Here is a 13,291-nt window from a genome sequence, read left to right on the forward strand (position 1 = left end):
ACCCTCTTTCACTTTTGGTCTTCACAACATCCCTTGGCAATGAGTTCCACAGGTTAAACTGGGTGTTGTGTGAAGAAGTACTTACTTTTGTTTGTAAACCTGCTGTCTGTTAATTTCATTGGATGATGCCAGGTTCTTGTGTTATGTAATGGGTAGATAACACTTCCCTATTCTAAACCATTCATGAATTTATAGACCTCTATCCTATCAACCTTTTAGTCATGCCATTTCTATGCTGAGAAAGCCGAGTCTTTTTAATCCCTCCTCATTCTCTAATTATTTTTGTTGCCCTTCTCTGTACTTTTTTCCAATTCTAACATTTTTGAGATAGGACAACCTGAACTACATGCAGTATTTAAGGTGTGAACCTACTATGGATTTATATGGTGTCATTATGATATTTTCTGCTTATCTAGCCACTTCTTAATGGTTGCTAACATTCTGTTAGCTATTCTGATTGCAGCTGTGCATTTTAAAAGATGTTTTTAGAGAAATATCCACAATGACGCCGAGATCTTTCTTGAGTAGTAAAGGCTAATTTAGACCTTGTGATTTTACCTGTATAGTCAGGATTATTTTTTCTAGTGTGTGCTATTTTGCATTTATTAACAACAAATGTCATCTGCCATTTTCTTGTCTCATCATTCAGTTTTGCAAGATCCCTTTAACTCTTGAAAGTCAGCTTTGGACATAATTATCGTGAATAATTTTGTATAATCTGTAAACTTTTCCACTTTTTTTCAGATCATGTGACTATGTTGAACTGCACTGGTTTTGTTCTTTCAATGACTCTGCCGATCATTCGGCAGCCCTTCTGCTAATCTATTTTGTTAGTTTTTGTATCTGTTGCTAGTTGTTGTTCAAATTCTCTTTTGGCCTACCTAATTATATTTTTACACTTAATTTTCTGGTATTTATGCTCCTTTTTCTTTTCCTCAGTGGGATTCCACTTCTTGCTTTTGACTTCTAATTTTTCAAAGATGCCTTTTGCCTCTTACTACCTCTTTTTAATCTACTTTAATCATGGTGACATTTTTGGTTCCTTTTGCTTTTTTTTTAATCAATTTGGAGTATACATTTAGTTTGAGCCTCACTTACTGTATATTAAAATGCAGCTTGCAGGCATTTCACTCTTGTGACCATTCTTTTGCATAAGATTATGCTTGTAGTACTTCAGACTGTCACAGTAAGAAGATAGCTAGTAAGAGACCTGATTTGATGTATGATCCTAGAGTGGTGCAGACAGTAAAGCAGCCATAGTCCTTCCTCTGCATAGATGGATCGGGAAACCTGCATTCTGCTTCTGACTCTACTGTTGATTCACTATATTGAACTGTCACGATGAAGTTATTCACTTCTCTTTGTCTCAATTTCCCCATCTGTAAAATATAAATAGTAATAAGTAATTTTGGGAAAGTTCTTTGAATTCCTTGTTAAAAAAAGTACTGGAGGAAGCATGGGTATGTTTTGAGCTACTGATATTTGAAGTTGAAAGTGGGTTCCATGTTTCACTATGCAGATCAAACACTGTAGAGTAGGGATATGTACAGGTAACCAATTAATCCGTTACCCAGTAATGATCATCCTTAAAGGGTGATGCTTCCTCGATAACCATTTACCAAGCCCCCACACTAGCCTAGCTGGTTTCAGCCCAACGCCGGGCAGACTGGTGCAAGCCGGAAGCGGCAGCTGGAGAGGGGAAGGGTGCCACTCCGGCCCTGCACAAGACTGCTCACTCCTTGCCTGCGCTGGATGGGAGCCAACAGCCCCCCACTTCAGCTGCCGTTTCCAGCCCTGTGCAAGGCCTCAGATGGAAGATGTGGGGCCAACGGCTGCTGGCTCTAAGTGCTGCCCAGACCCCACACACCCCGGAGCACACCATATAGCACCCCTGCCTCCCCAGGCAATCCTGAGAGCCTCATGGATCACACTGCACCATGCTCCAGTGGCAATTTAAAGGGCTTGCAGCTCCAGGTACCACTGGTGCTTTGAATCGCTGGCCCCAGAACAATTGCTTCCTTTGTTCCCCCTCTCTGCAGGCCTGGTGAAAGGCATTTGTCCAACCTGTTCTTAAGCCTCCACGATCCACAGCCTCTCTTGGAAGCCTGTTCCAGAATTTAAGTATCCTTATGATTAATATCTGACCTATCTGAATCCATCCTACAATAATTCTATCTAGACCATGTTTCCCTAAGTGGCTCATGAGAATGTTATGTGGGACTGTGTCAAAAGCTTTACTAAAATCAAGATATCAGATCTATCATTAGGCCAGTAAGGAAATTGGGTTTGTTCTTGACAAATCTGTGCTGGCTATTCCTTATAGCCCTATTATCCTGTACATGCTTACAAATATATTGTTTAACAATTTATTCCAGTGTTTTCCCACATACCAAAGCTAGGCTGATTGTTCTGTAATTCCCCAGGCCTTCTTTACTCCTGTTTTTAACAGGTGGTTTGTCATTTCCTAGTCCTCACCATGCTCCATGAGTTCTCAGAGATAATTGCCAGCAGTTCTGAGATCGTTTCAGCTAGTTCCTTAAGTACCCAAGTCATCAAGTTTTACTGACTTGAACACATTTAACTTACCTAAATATTCTTTAGCCTATTCTTCCCTATTTTGGCTTTTGTCCGTTCCTCTTTGTCATTAATATTGTGTTGTTTCTGGTAATCTTTTTAGTGAGGACTGAAGCACAGTAAGTCTTGGCCATATCAGCCTTCTTGATTCATCATCATTTATTAGTTCTCCTTTCCCACTAAGTAGAGGTTCTAAAGTTGCCTTCATTTTTCTCTTCCTCCTAATGTATTTAACAAATGTACTTTTATTGCCTATTATGTCCCTTGCTAGCTGTAACTCATTTTGTACCTTGGTCTTTCTCATTTCATCTCTAGATCTCAAAGCACTTTACAAAGGAGGTCAGTATCTCCTCATTTTACATATGGTAAAACTGAAACACAGAGATGGGAAATGACTTGCTTAAGGTCACAAAGCAAATTGGTGATAGAGCCAGGAGTGGAAACCTGGTCTTCTGACTCCTAAACTGGTGTACCCAGGTCTGTCCGTGCTATGTTCCTGCTTTGCAGCCATGAATGAAGTGAATCCAATAGACAGCAGGCTAAGTTCTGCTCTGGCCCACCTGAGTAAATCAGGATTATCTCCATGGAAGTTAGAGTTTAACTGCTGGTAAAGCTCTAGATTTACTAGTAATATTTGGGAAGTACTTCTCGCTTAAACGAGAGCAAAATATGACTCTTAGTCTGGCCTTCTCTCTGGGCCCTTCTGCTTACAAGGTGTTATAACTACTACGGGTACTTAGAGCAGGCTAGAAGATTGATATATGTTTCTTTAGAATAATTTGAAACACTTGTTGACCAGGATGTAGTGTATATGGTACCTAAAGTTTTAAACAAGGAATGTACATTAATATACAACCTCCAGTCCTAACATAATTGTCAGTTCTACTTTTATTGTGGCCAAGTTGCCCCATATATCAAAACATACGTTGTCTGGATGTTGGAAGAGGAATTATCATTAGGCTATAAAACCTTGCAGCTCAGCACTAGCTAAAAGCAATTACTGTCTAAAGACCACTTGGCTCTCATGAAATGAGCTGATGATTTTCACATCTCAGTAAATAGTGGTTTACATGCCAGTTGGTCCTCTCTGCTTTTCAGGGGAAGGAGAGCGAGAGGGAGGCAAGGACTGAACAGGACAACTGACACAAAGTTATCTTCTAACTCCTAGAGACATGATGCCTCCATGTCATAGGTATAGAACAGGGGTGGGCAATAATTTTTGATAGGGGGTCTTTCCAAAATTTTGGAAAGCGGTCAAGGGCTGCACTTCTCTATGGAGGGGGCTTGGGGTTTGGGACAGAGATTGGATGCAAAAGAGAGCTTGAGGTAGGGGATTAGGGTACAGGAGAGGGTGTGGGGTCTGACAGGGAGTTTGGGTGAAGTAAGGGGTTATGACCTGGGACAGGAGTTTGGGGTGTAGGATCTGAGAGGGCGTAGAGATTCAGGAGTGAATGTTGACTTGCGGGGAGGGGTGTAGCAGGGGCATAGGGGTTAGGAGGGAATTGTGACCTGGGGGTAGATGTGTGTACAGGGGATTTGGGTGGTGACCTAGGGCAGGGAGTTGGGAAGTGGAAGTGGCTGGGGTTCCAGAGGCAGGCTCTGGCAAAGAGTCACTTACCTTAGGTGGCTCCCAGCCAGCAGTCCAACAGGGTCCCCAAGATACGCTCCCTCCTGCAGCAGCCACAGGCTGCTCAAGGAGGTTCCTTCCATGTGTGGCTTAGGGCTGTTCAACTCTGAGGGGCAAGAGAGCTGCACACTTCCCTGCCCAGGCCAATCATCACAGCTGAGAGCAGGGCCTGGAGGTGGGGGAGCATGTGATCACTGTTGCCCTGCACAGGGTCACGCCGTACCTAGAGGGAACTGCTAGCCATTTTGAACAGTTGGAGCTTGGGGGTGGGAGAGCATGCGATGTGTCTCACTCCCCCTACTGGGGAGCCTCGCTGTTCAAAACTGCTGGTAGCTCCCTTCAGGTGCTGCACGCTCCTGCCAGAGGAAAGACAACAGCCATTTTGAACAGCCTCAGGGTCTCAGCAGGGCAGACTGTGGGCTGGATCAAATGGCTTGGTGGGCCAGATCTGACCCATGGACTGTATCTTGCCCACCCCTGCGGTAGAAGAAGCTTGCACTGTTTCCTGAGCACCTCAGTCTTCAGGGCTGTCAGGTTAGCAGAAAAACTGCATATATTTAAAATCTATTTTGTCTATTGTTTAACATGCCACATTCTTCAGAAGTATAGTTACACAGACTATATGAATTCAATTACAACTCCTTTTCTAAAATATCAGCCCCCCCCCCCCCAAAAAAACTATGAAAATGATTTGAGAACTATGCTTAACATGGGATGTTGGTCATTAAAAGAAGCTGCTCAAACATGATGAACCAATCCTGAGAAATAAGAAATGGCAGAACTGCTAATCCTCTGTCATGATACACACTGCTAGAACCGGTCCTGTATTTTCAGAGTGATAGAGTGGATAATTTATTAGGTCTTCCACAGCTCTAACATCCATGATTCTATGACCATGTGATTGGGATCCCAGGATACACTGCAGCCAGGGATGTAGGAAGGACAGTAATGCAACAGTCTAAATTGACTTATTTTCCTTCTCTCTAGGATCTTCTGGCTCCAAAATGGCCCTACAGGGTTCCTACAACTGTTGGAATGGAACAGTAATCAAACTGGGACAGGCATGTGATTTCATCAGGGACTGCGCAGAGGGAGAAGATGAAGGAGATATGTGCAGTGAGTAAATACTGATCCCCATTTACATCCATATGCCTCCCTACTGGAAAATGGGGGCCAGATATTGCTTCTCAGATGGCAGGAGATTTCAACATATGAAGGTTAATAGGTAAAAATAGCAGCCTTGTAGAACAAATCTGGATGTCTACCTAGAACTGATTATCCAGATTCCAAGTGTCTCTTCACTACACCCCTAGCTCACCGTGTAGACATAGCCTAAAATGACACTATTGGAGATAATCAGTTACTTGAGTAGGGATGTCAACATGTAGTCGACTATACCATTAACAGATAAGTCTAGGCTTATCGGTTAATCTTCTTGACTACACGTATTTCTCCCACCCCTTGCTGCCTCTGTATCAGAAGCAGCAAGTTGGGGGTGGGGAGAAGGAGGTGCCAGTGCTGGGGGGAGCCATCTTAAAGACAGCTTACCCCACACTAGGTCCGCCATGCTCCCATCCCCCACCCCTCCTGCTCCTTTCAGAGGCAGCAGTGGCAGGGTGGGGCAGGGAAGGCTGCTGCAAAGCAGTCTCTGTCTGTGGAGGGGCTGAGCTCCACCTGGGATGATAGGGGGCTCTCTGGGAGTGGGGCTGAAGTGCACTGGCTGCTGGCCCCACCCCCAGGGACTATCGAATTGTTGTGTAACTAATAAGAATTCTTCTGGTTACACAGCTATTCAGTTACCCAATGGCTAACATCCCTGTACTTGAGTTCATCTTAAATCTCTACATTGATGAATAGTTCACAGATAGTTGTGTTATTCATCTATCTAATGGGCTCTGTGATACATGTTTTGTTTTGTTTTGATAGTTACAATAGTGAGGGAAATCCTGGATAAATCTGTGACCTTGTGCATTGTATTTACAACACATTCACTCTTCTCAGCCTTTTAAAGTGAATTCAGTGCTAATGAAAGGTGCTGGAGACTGACTACTTCTACTTATCCACAGAACATGTAAACTGAAGGACAGCAGACTAGAGAAGCTTCTCCTTCCTTCACTGCCTTTTAAACATACCTCAATCCTGATGTGGAGAGACCAGCTCTAGGGCCAGGTATATGCTACAAACTTTTGTTGGCATAACTATGTCAGTCAGGGTTTGATGAGGTATGATCCCTGACCATCATAGCTATGCTCCCAGAAGTACCTAGTGAAGCTGCACAAAATTGGCAGAACTGCACATTTCCAATATAGCTCATTTCACTTTGGGGGAACTACACTAAGATATGCTGGTAAAAGTGCAGTTTTGCCTATATAAGCTCTGTGCACGCTAGGAGTGCTTTGCCAGTATAGTATACTGTATTCTGGAACTGGAAAAGTGCTACTACTTAAGATATAGCCTAGAGGTAACATGGCAGATGATGAAGAATTCCACACTCTTTACTGCTAGCATGTTTGCTAGTGAAATCAATAGTGTTGTAAGTTTTATGCCATGTATAATTGGCATCTGAACTAGGAGCACCAATATAGATCTTTGTAGGCTAACTACTGACATGACCACAAGAGTTTTTACCATGTAAGATGAAATTTGTTAGTAAGCCTCCCAGTATAGGTAGGCAGACTCACATTGGCTAAACTCAAGCTGGGGTCCTAAAAATAGCAGTGTATGGACGTTATAAATCCAGCAAAAACCTGGGCTCACACCTACTGGTTGGGTAGGCTTGAGAACCTGAACTGCCATCCAAATTGCAACATCCACACTATTTTTAGCATGCTAGCATGAATCCATCTATCCTGCTTGGGGGTTCACTTGCTGCTGCAGTGTTCACATGCCCCATCTGGTTCACAGCAAAGAGCTTTTCATGGTAACGTTGTTAGATTCCTGCTTTCCTGAAGTAGTTTTTAACTGGCAATCTAGACTAGTAAAAAGCTCTGTTCACTTTACCAATCTCCTGAGTCTTCCAGGCCCTTTCCTGAAATATTTCATTAAAATTAAAATGCTCTTAAAATGTTTTCATTTACAGATTTCAAAAAATCTCCCTTTTGTCTAAAAACCTTCAAGTAGAGCTTTAAAAATATGGTGGGATTTTTATTGTATTTTAATATTGCATTAAAAACAATAAATGGTGACAATTAGTAGAATTCTTTTTACCACTGACTGTCACATAATTTCTAGCAGGAAGTTACGTTACTTACCCAGTCCAATAAATGGATCATCTATATGTGTTTTATATCTTTTGCCTTTTTACCTGTTGCTGGGCCTTGCCCCTAAAAGGGGCGTGTGGTAAAGGGAATGAGGCCTTCCCAGCGTAGGTCAATGTGGGAACCAACCCCGAAAGGATCCTCTGTGCAGTGAGTCTGACTGCTGCTCTGACTACTTCCAACTAATAGAACACTTCCGTTTAGGGCATGGTCCCCCTTCCCCTGGTTTAATACTTAGAAGCAAAAGGTGTAAGGACCTGCCAGTTCTCAAAAGGGGGAGTGGTTAGAGAAGGTACTGCCTGTAGGTCTTACCCATTCTGTGGTCCCCTCTGAGGGCTGAGCCTGCTATCTGACTTGATGGATTTCTCTCTTCTCCAACCTGCCCACTCTTGTAAGCCTGAGCTTCTCAGCACCTTTTATCCCACTCTTCCACTCAGAACCTGCTCAGGAGGCTACCTGAGTCACCTATTGCCTTTTAGCCCTGTCATGATCACTGTGGGTTTTGTATGCCCCATCACAGTTGGGTTCTCTAATCCAAGCATCAACCAAGCGCTCCCCTGCTTAGCTCATGAGTACTAGCCCATTCCCTTCTACTACCAAATTCTTTGCAGTAGCAGAGCTACCCTGACAACACGGGACATTGCCTGTGGTTGGCATAAGCTTCTTTTTCCACAACAAAATATGTTAAAACATTTTACACAGCAGTTACATTGGTTTATCAGACCAATGCACCAAATCTTTTTTAGCATTAAGATTGTCATTTAGTCCTGACAACTTAAACATTTTCATCAGCTTTTTTCAAGCATGGAAAAAATAAATCATAGCTATAGGTTGTTGATTTTGGGGTTTTTTTCCCCCAAGCTTTGCTTTCACATGCACAAAAGATGTCCGAAAGGATTGAGCCACATTAGAAACTTTGGGGAGGTCTGTTGATGCCTTCATTAACTGATGATTTCTCTCTTTATGAAGTTCAAGGTCTTGTGTTTCTTTTCTACCATTTCTTTTGATTTTTTAAAATATTGATTTTGCCCTTTTCTTGTTTTTCTTTTGTGTTTTGTTTTGTTCTTTTCCTGGCTCAAAATGATTGCTAGCATCTGCTGCTGCTAACACATTTTTATTTATTAATGGTCAATAAAAATGTGGTTGTGGTTCTGCTATATATAGCCAATTAGCCGTGGTAGACTAAAGAGAATCAAGGACCCCTGGAGAAAAGAAATGTTGCTCTTTGAATTTTAATCAATATTTCAGGAAAAAGAGACCTTCAAAGAAATATAAATGGAATCAGATGCCAAACCATTGTGATTTGAGGTTATATGTTCTGATGTAACCGGTTACAAGCTTGCTGTTGTCAAAGGAATTTCCCCTAGTAAATATAGGCATCAAATTTGGTTTCTCCCTAGTTGTCCTGTGATCATGTTAGGATCAATTGAGTCAGGTGGAGCATACGAGAACAACTTACTGTGCTTGTAGAGGAACCTGGAATTATCTTATAAACCTGTTTCTATGGGGGGGAGGGTTGTTCTTTTGTGATACTATTATGAGTGTGGGCGCGCGGGGAGAGGGAGTTAATCTGCATTTGTGGCCTTCATGGGGCTCATGTTCAACTAGAGGACACCAAATGAAGTTCATGGGTAGCAGGTTTAAAACTAATAAAAGAAAGTTCTTCACACAGCGTGTAGTCAACCTGTGGAACTCCTTGCCAGAGGAGGCTGTGAAGGCTAGGACTATAACAGAGTTTAAAGAGAAGCTAGATAATTTCATGGAGGTTAGGTCTATAAAAGGCTATTAGCTAGGGGATAGAAATGGTGTCCCTGGCCTCTGTTTGTCAGAGGCTGGAGAAGGATGGCAGGAGACAAATCACTTGATCATTGTCTTCAGTCCACCCTCTCTGGGGCACCTGGTGCTGGCCACTGTTGGCAGACAGGCTACTGGGCTAGATGGACCTTTGGTCTGACCCAGTACAGACATTCTTATGTTTTTATGTTATGTTCTTATGTTGGGGGAGTGAATGAAGTAGAGGAACAAATTAGGATTCCAGGGAGTGGATCATCCTGTGTCTTCCCTGGCAAATTCATACACAAGGATTGGAAACTGCTGTAAAGACAGCTCTTATCCCCTAATGTAAAACAGTCATATAGGTAATGTGGCTGCTGTGATGCAAGAAATAAAAGACCAAATTCTCTGCAGGCATAAATTGGCACAGCTTTGTTTTACAAAAGCCAAGAATTTATATCCAGTAGTTCAGATATGTTCTTTCCCAGTGCAGGAGATGTTGGGGTTTTAGGGTTTTAGTTCAAGAGCATCCCTCAAATGAGAGTGCTGAATATGAGTGGTTACAAGGGTGAGGAAAAAGCAAATCATAGGCTGAAGATGCTCTGATAACAGAAGAGTAACCCCATTAAATATATGTACTATGGATTATGATGTCTTGACTGCATTAATACACCTGAAAACCCTGGGGCTGGAGGAACAATTCCCAAGGATAACATCACCCATGTGACTGACTGAGACTCTCTCCCCCATTCACAAAGTAGCCCGAACACCTGAAGTTTGAAAAGCAGCTGCTCTAGGAGACGCAGGAGAGGAGTTGGAGAGAAGTGAAAGACATTCTTTTAAACTAACATTCCTGTGTTACCACGTAATAGAGTATGGAAAGTTCAAGTCCCATTTCAGGAGCTCTGGTGACTCAGACTCCACTCAGTGGGCATATGGAGGAGTGTGCCTTTATGTCTATGAAGGGATGAATGTTCCTGGCATCTAGACTAGAAATGTGTATTTCTAGTTTCAGAGAGGTGAGCAAAGCATAGGAAATTCTACTGGGCCCCATTTACTATACAGCTTAAAATCTGTGAGGAAGACTGGTCAATTCACCTGAGCATTGGTGATGAATATGACTCAACAGAAGCTTTTCAGAGAAGAAATGGTGTGATGGCATGTTGCCATCCAGTTCCCTCTATAAAAATGACCTCATCTTCTCCTGTCTTGCATAAACTTTTGCTAAATTAGAAACCTTTCTTCTCTTTATACTTAATGGGGTACATTTGACAGAATTCTGATTTCTACTAGTTGTTATTTCAAAAAAGCCAGTAAGCATTATAAGAAAATCTTTTCTTTAATTGACTGTGGTGATAGTCCCTCTTTGTCCTTCATTTCTGCAAATGAAGGGATGGACCTGGTTCTGGCATCAGGAAGGCAGGGAAAGGTACCCAGTGAAGGTAGCAAGGTGGGCTGAGTCCTGGAGTGGACTAGGGGATAAGGCATTCACCTGGGGACATCAGGTGGGTGGGGTTGAGTCTTAGTCACCCTGGGAGCAGCTTGGCAGAGCAAGTTTAACATAATAAAAGTGGTAATGAAAAACACACATGTAGGCAGCTGTTGTGATAACATTTAAATAATCTGATAGATCTTTATCACATTTATATGCTCCTTTAACCCAGGATCTGAAATGTCCTTCCATATCCAGTAAAGATTCATAGATTAATTTTTTTAGGGCCAGAAGGGACAATAATGATTATCTAGTCTGTCCTTGTCTGCTGTAGGATTTCACCCATAATTTGCATCGAGTTCTCTTTTTATAGGCTGAATCTGAGCATATAATTTCTAAAGACATCTGGTCTTGATTCAAAGATTTCAAGTGATGCATAATCTACCACATCCTTCCATAAATTATTCCAAAGGTTAATTATAGGGTACATCGACACTGCATGGCTATTTCAGGATACCGGAGGTATCCTGAAATAGTGACCCAGTGTCTACACAAGCCACCCGTTATTTTGAAATATTTTTTGAAATAACAGGCATGCTATTTTGCTATCCCAGGAAACTGCGTTGCATGAGGGATAAAGGATGGCTCAAAATAGCATGTTGTTTTGAAATAAGATAGCAATTTGCGCTCTGCCAATTTCATATCTTATTTCAAGTTTAGGGTGCTGTGTAGACGCACCAATAGTCATTGTTAAAGGATGGGATATGTGTCTTAAAATCTGAAAACACTCAACGTATACCTGCTCCTCAAACTAAATGTGAACCATTCTGAAAACCTGAAAATACTTGGAGGATGACCAAGCTCTCATAACCATATCCATCTTCTTAGATGAAGAGGTTCCAGCGTGCCCTTTGCTCACTCAGAATCCCTGGAACCTGCCACTCAGGGTCCTATAGGCTTCTTTAGTCTCACTGTGGGAACTGGTTGCAACAGAGCAACAGAAGTCAAGGAGGTTTTGGGTTCACATTATTGACATGCATGTGGAAGAGAAGGAATAGTGCCTCTATGAAAATGCTTATGGGGGAGTAGAGCTAATTACTTTGGGGGGAGACTTCAGTGCTTGAGAGGTTTGTGAGCTTGAGTTCCTTATAAGGTAATTATGAATGGCACAATGGATTATAAGTTCTGGGCGCAGCATGGGTTTATGTATGGAATATACTGAAATGTGAGTTGCTGTATTTGGCAAATAGAGAAATCATGTTTGCTTATCATGGCAGAATTACTCATGTTTTAGCTTCATTATCTCAAATCATGATTGGACGATGTGATGGATGATAGCAATAAAATTTCTTGATGACCTAAAAGCCTTTATTGTAAACAGGTATTATAACAATACAGCAATCACCCAAGGCACATCTGCACAGTGGAGCTAAAGCCAAAATAAGCTACACAATTGACATAGCTCAAGCTGAAATAGTTAGAGCATTCTACCTCGGACTTCCCTTATTCCTTTTAAAATAAGGGCTACAGGAGTCAGAGTAAGAAGTCCTCCAACTCAACATTATTTCAGCATTATGTCAAAATAACTGCTTGCTAGGTAGACATGGACTATGTTCTTTTGGAATAAAGTTAGTTATTCCAAAATAATGCTGCTGGGTAGACATAGCCCCAGTGCTAGATGTACCAGCCTCCTTTACAACACACAAAAATGAGCACCAGAAGAACATTATAAAAAAATGCTGGGAGCAATGCAAATTGTTCCCAATCCCCCTGCCACTACATGCACCCTGGTCTTTTTTCTCTTCTTCCCCTGTTTTCTATGCACTTGGGGTGCTGGGAGAGGAGAGTAGAGCTATCCACAGAAGAGAGTCAAGAAGGAAGTCTTCATTGGGGTTTAGTTGCCCTGCCCAGCTGCTCATGAGGCCTGAATGTATGAGCCACCTGGACATGGAGTTCTTCATGCTATAGCATGCCTCAAGTTATACTGTAGGGGGATCAGGCCATGCTGTTGGGGAAGTAGCAGAAGCCAGTGCACTTGTAGCCATGATGAGATATGTCTACTCAGCAGCTTTATTTCAGAATAACTGATGTTATTCCGAAATAACAAAATTCACTACAAACCTTTATTTCAAAATGTCGAGCTGGAGGACTCCTTACTCTGACTCATGGTAACCCTCATTTCACAAGGAGTAAGAGAAGTTGGAGGAAGAGTGTTCTTCCTCCAACTTCCTGCTGTGTAGACAGCACCAAAAGCCGAGTTAAGCTACGCCGTTGACATAACTGAAGTTGCGTAGCTTATTCTGACTTTAGTCCTGCTGTTTAGACATGCCTATGGGCTGTGTCTACATTGGCACCCTTTTCCGGAAAAGGGAAGCTAATGAGACAAGTCGGAATTGCAAATGCCGCGGGGGGATTTAAATATCCCCCGCAGCATTTGCATAAATATGGCTGCCGCTTTTTTCCGGCTCGGGGCTTTGCCGGAGAAAAGCGCCAGTCTAGACGGGATCTTTCGGAAAATAAAGCCTTTTCCGGAAGATCCCTTATTCCTGATTTTAAGAGGAATAAGGGATCTTCCGGAAAAGACTTTATTTTCCGAAAGATCCCGTCTAGACTGGCGCTTTTCTCCAG

At 42.4% G+C, this 13,291-nt stretch overlaps 1 protein-coding gene across 1 annotated transcript in view; it reads left to right on the top strand.

Moving 5' to 3' along the window:
- Nucleotides 1-13,291, top strand: part of LOC149525182 (ALK tyrosine kinase receptor-like) — a 481,148-nt gene that overhangs the window by 451,460 nt on the left and 16,397 nt on the right. Inside the window, exon 6 of the mRNA XM_089777172.1 lies at nt 5,189-5,317. Within this exon, the coding sequence (XP_089633298.1) occupies nt 5,189-5,317 (129 nt within the window). The remainder of the gene's footprint in view (nt 1-5,188; nt 5,318-13,291) is intronic.

The sequence above is a fragment of the Pelodiscus sinensis genome, chromosome 3 (assembly GCF_052426305.1).
Source record: "Pelodiscus sinensis isolate ZL-2025 chromosome 3, ASM5242630v1, whole genome shotgun sequence".
NCBI classification, from domain to species: Eukaryota; Metazoa; Chordata; order Testudines; family Trionychidae; genus Pelodiscus; species Pelodiscus sinensis.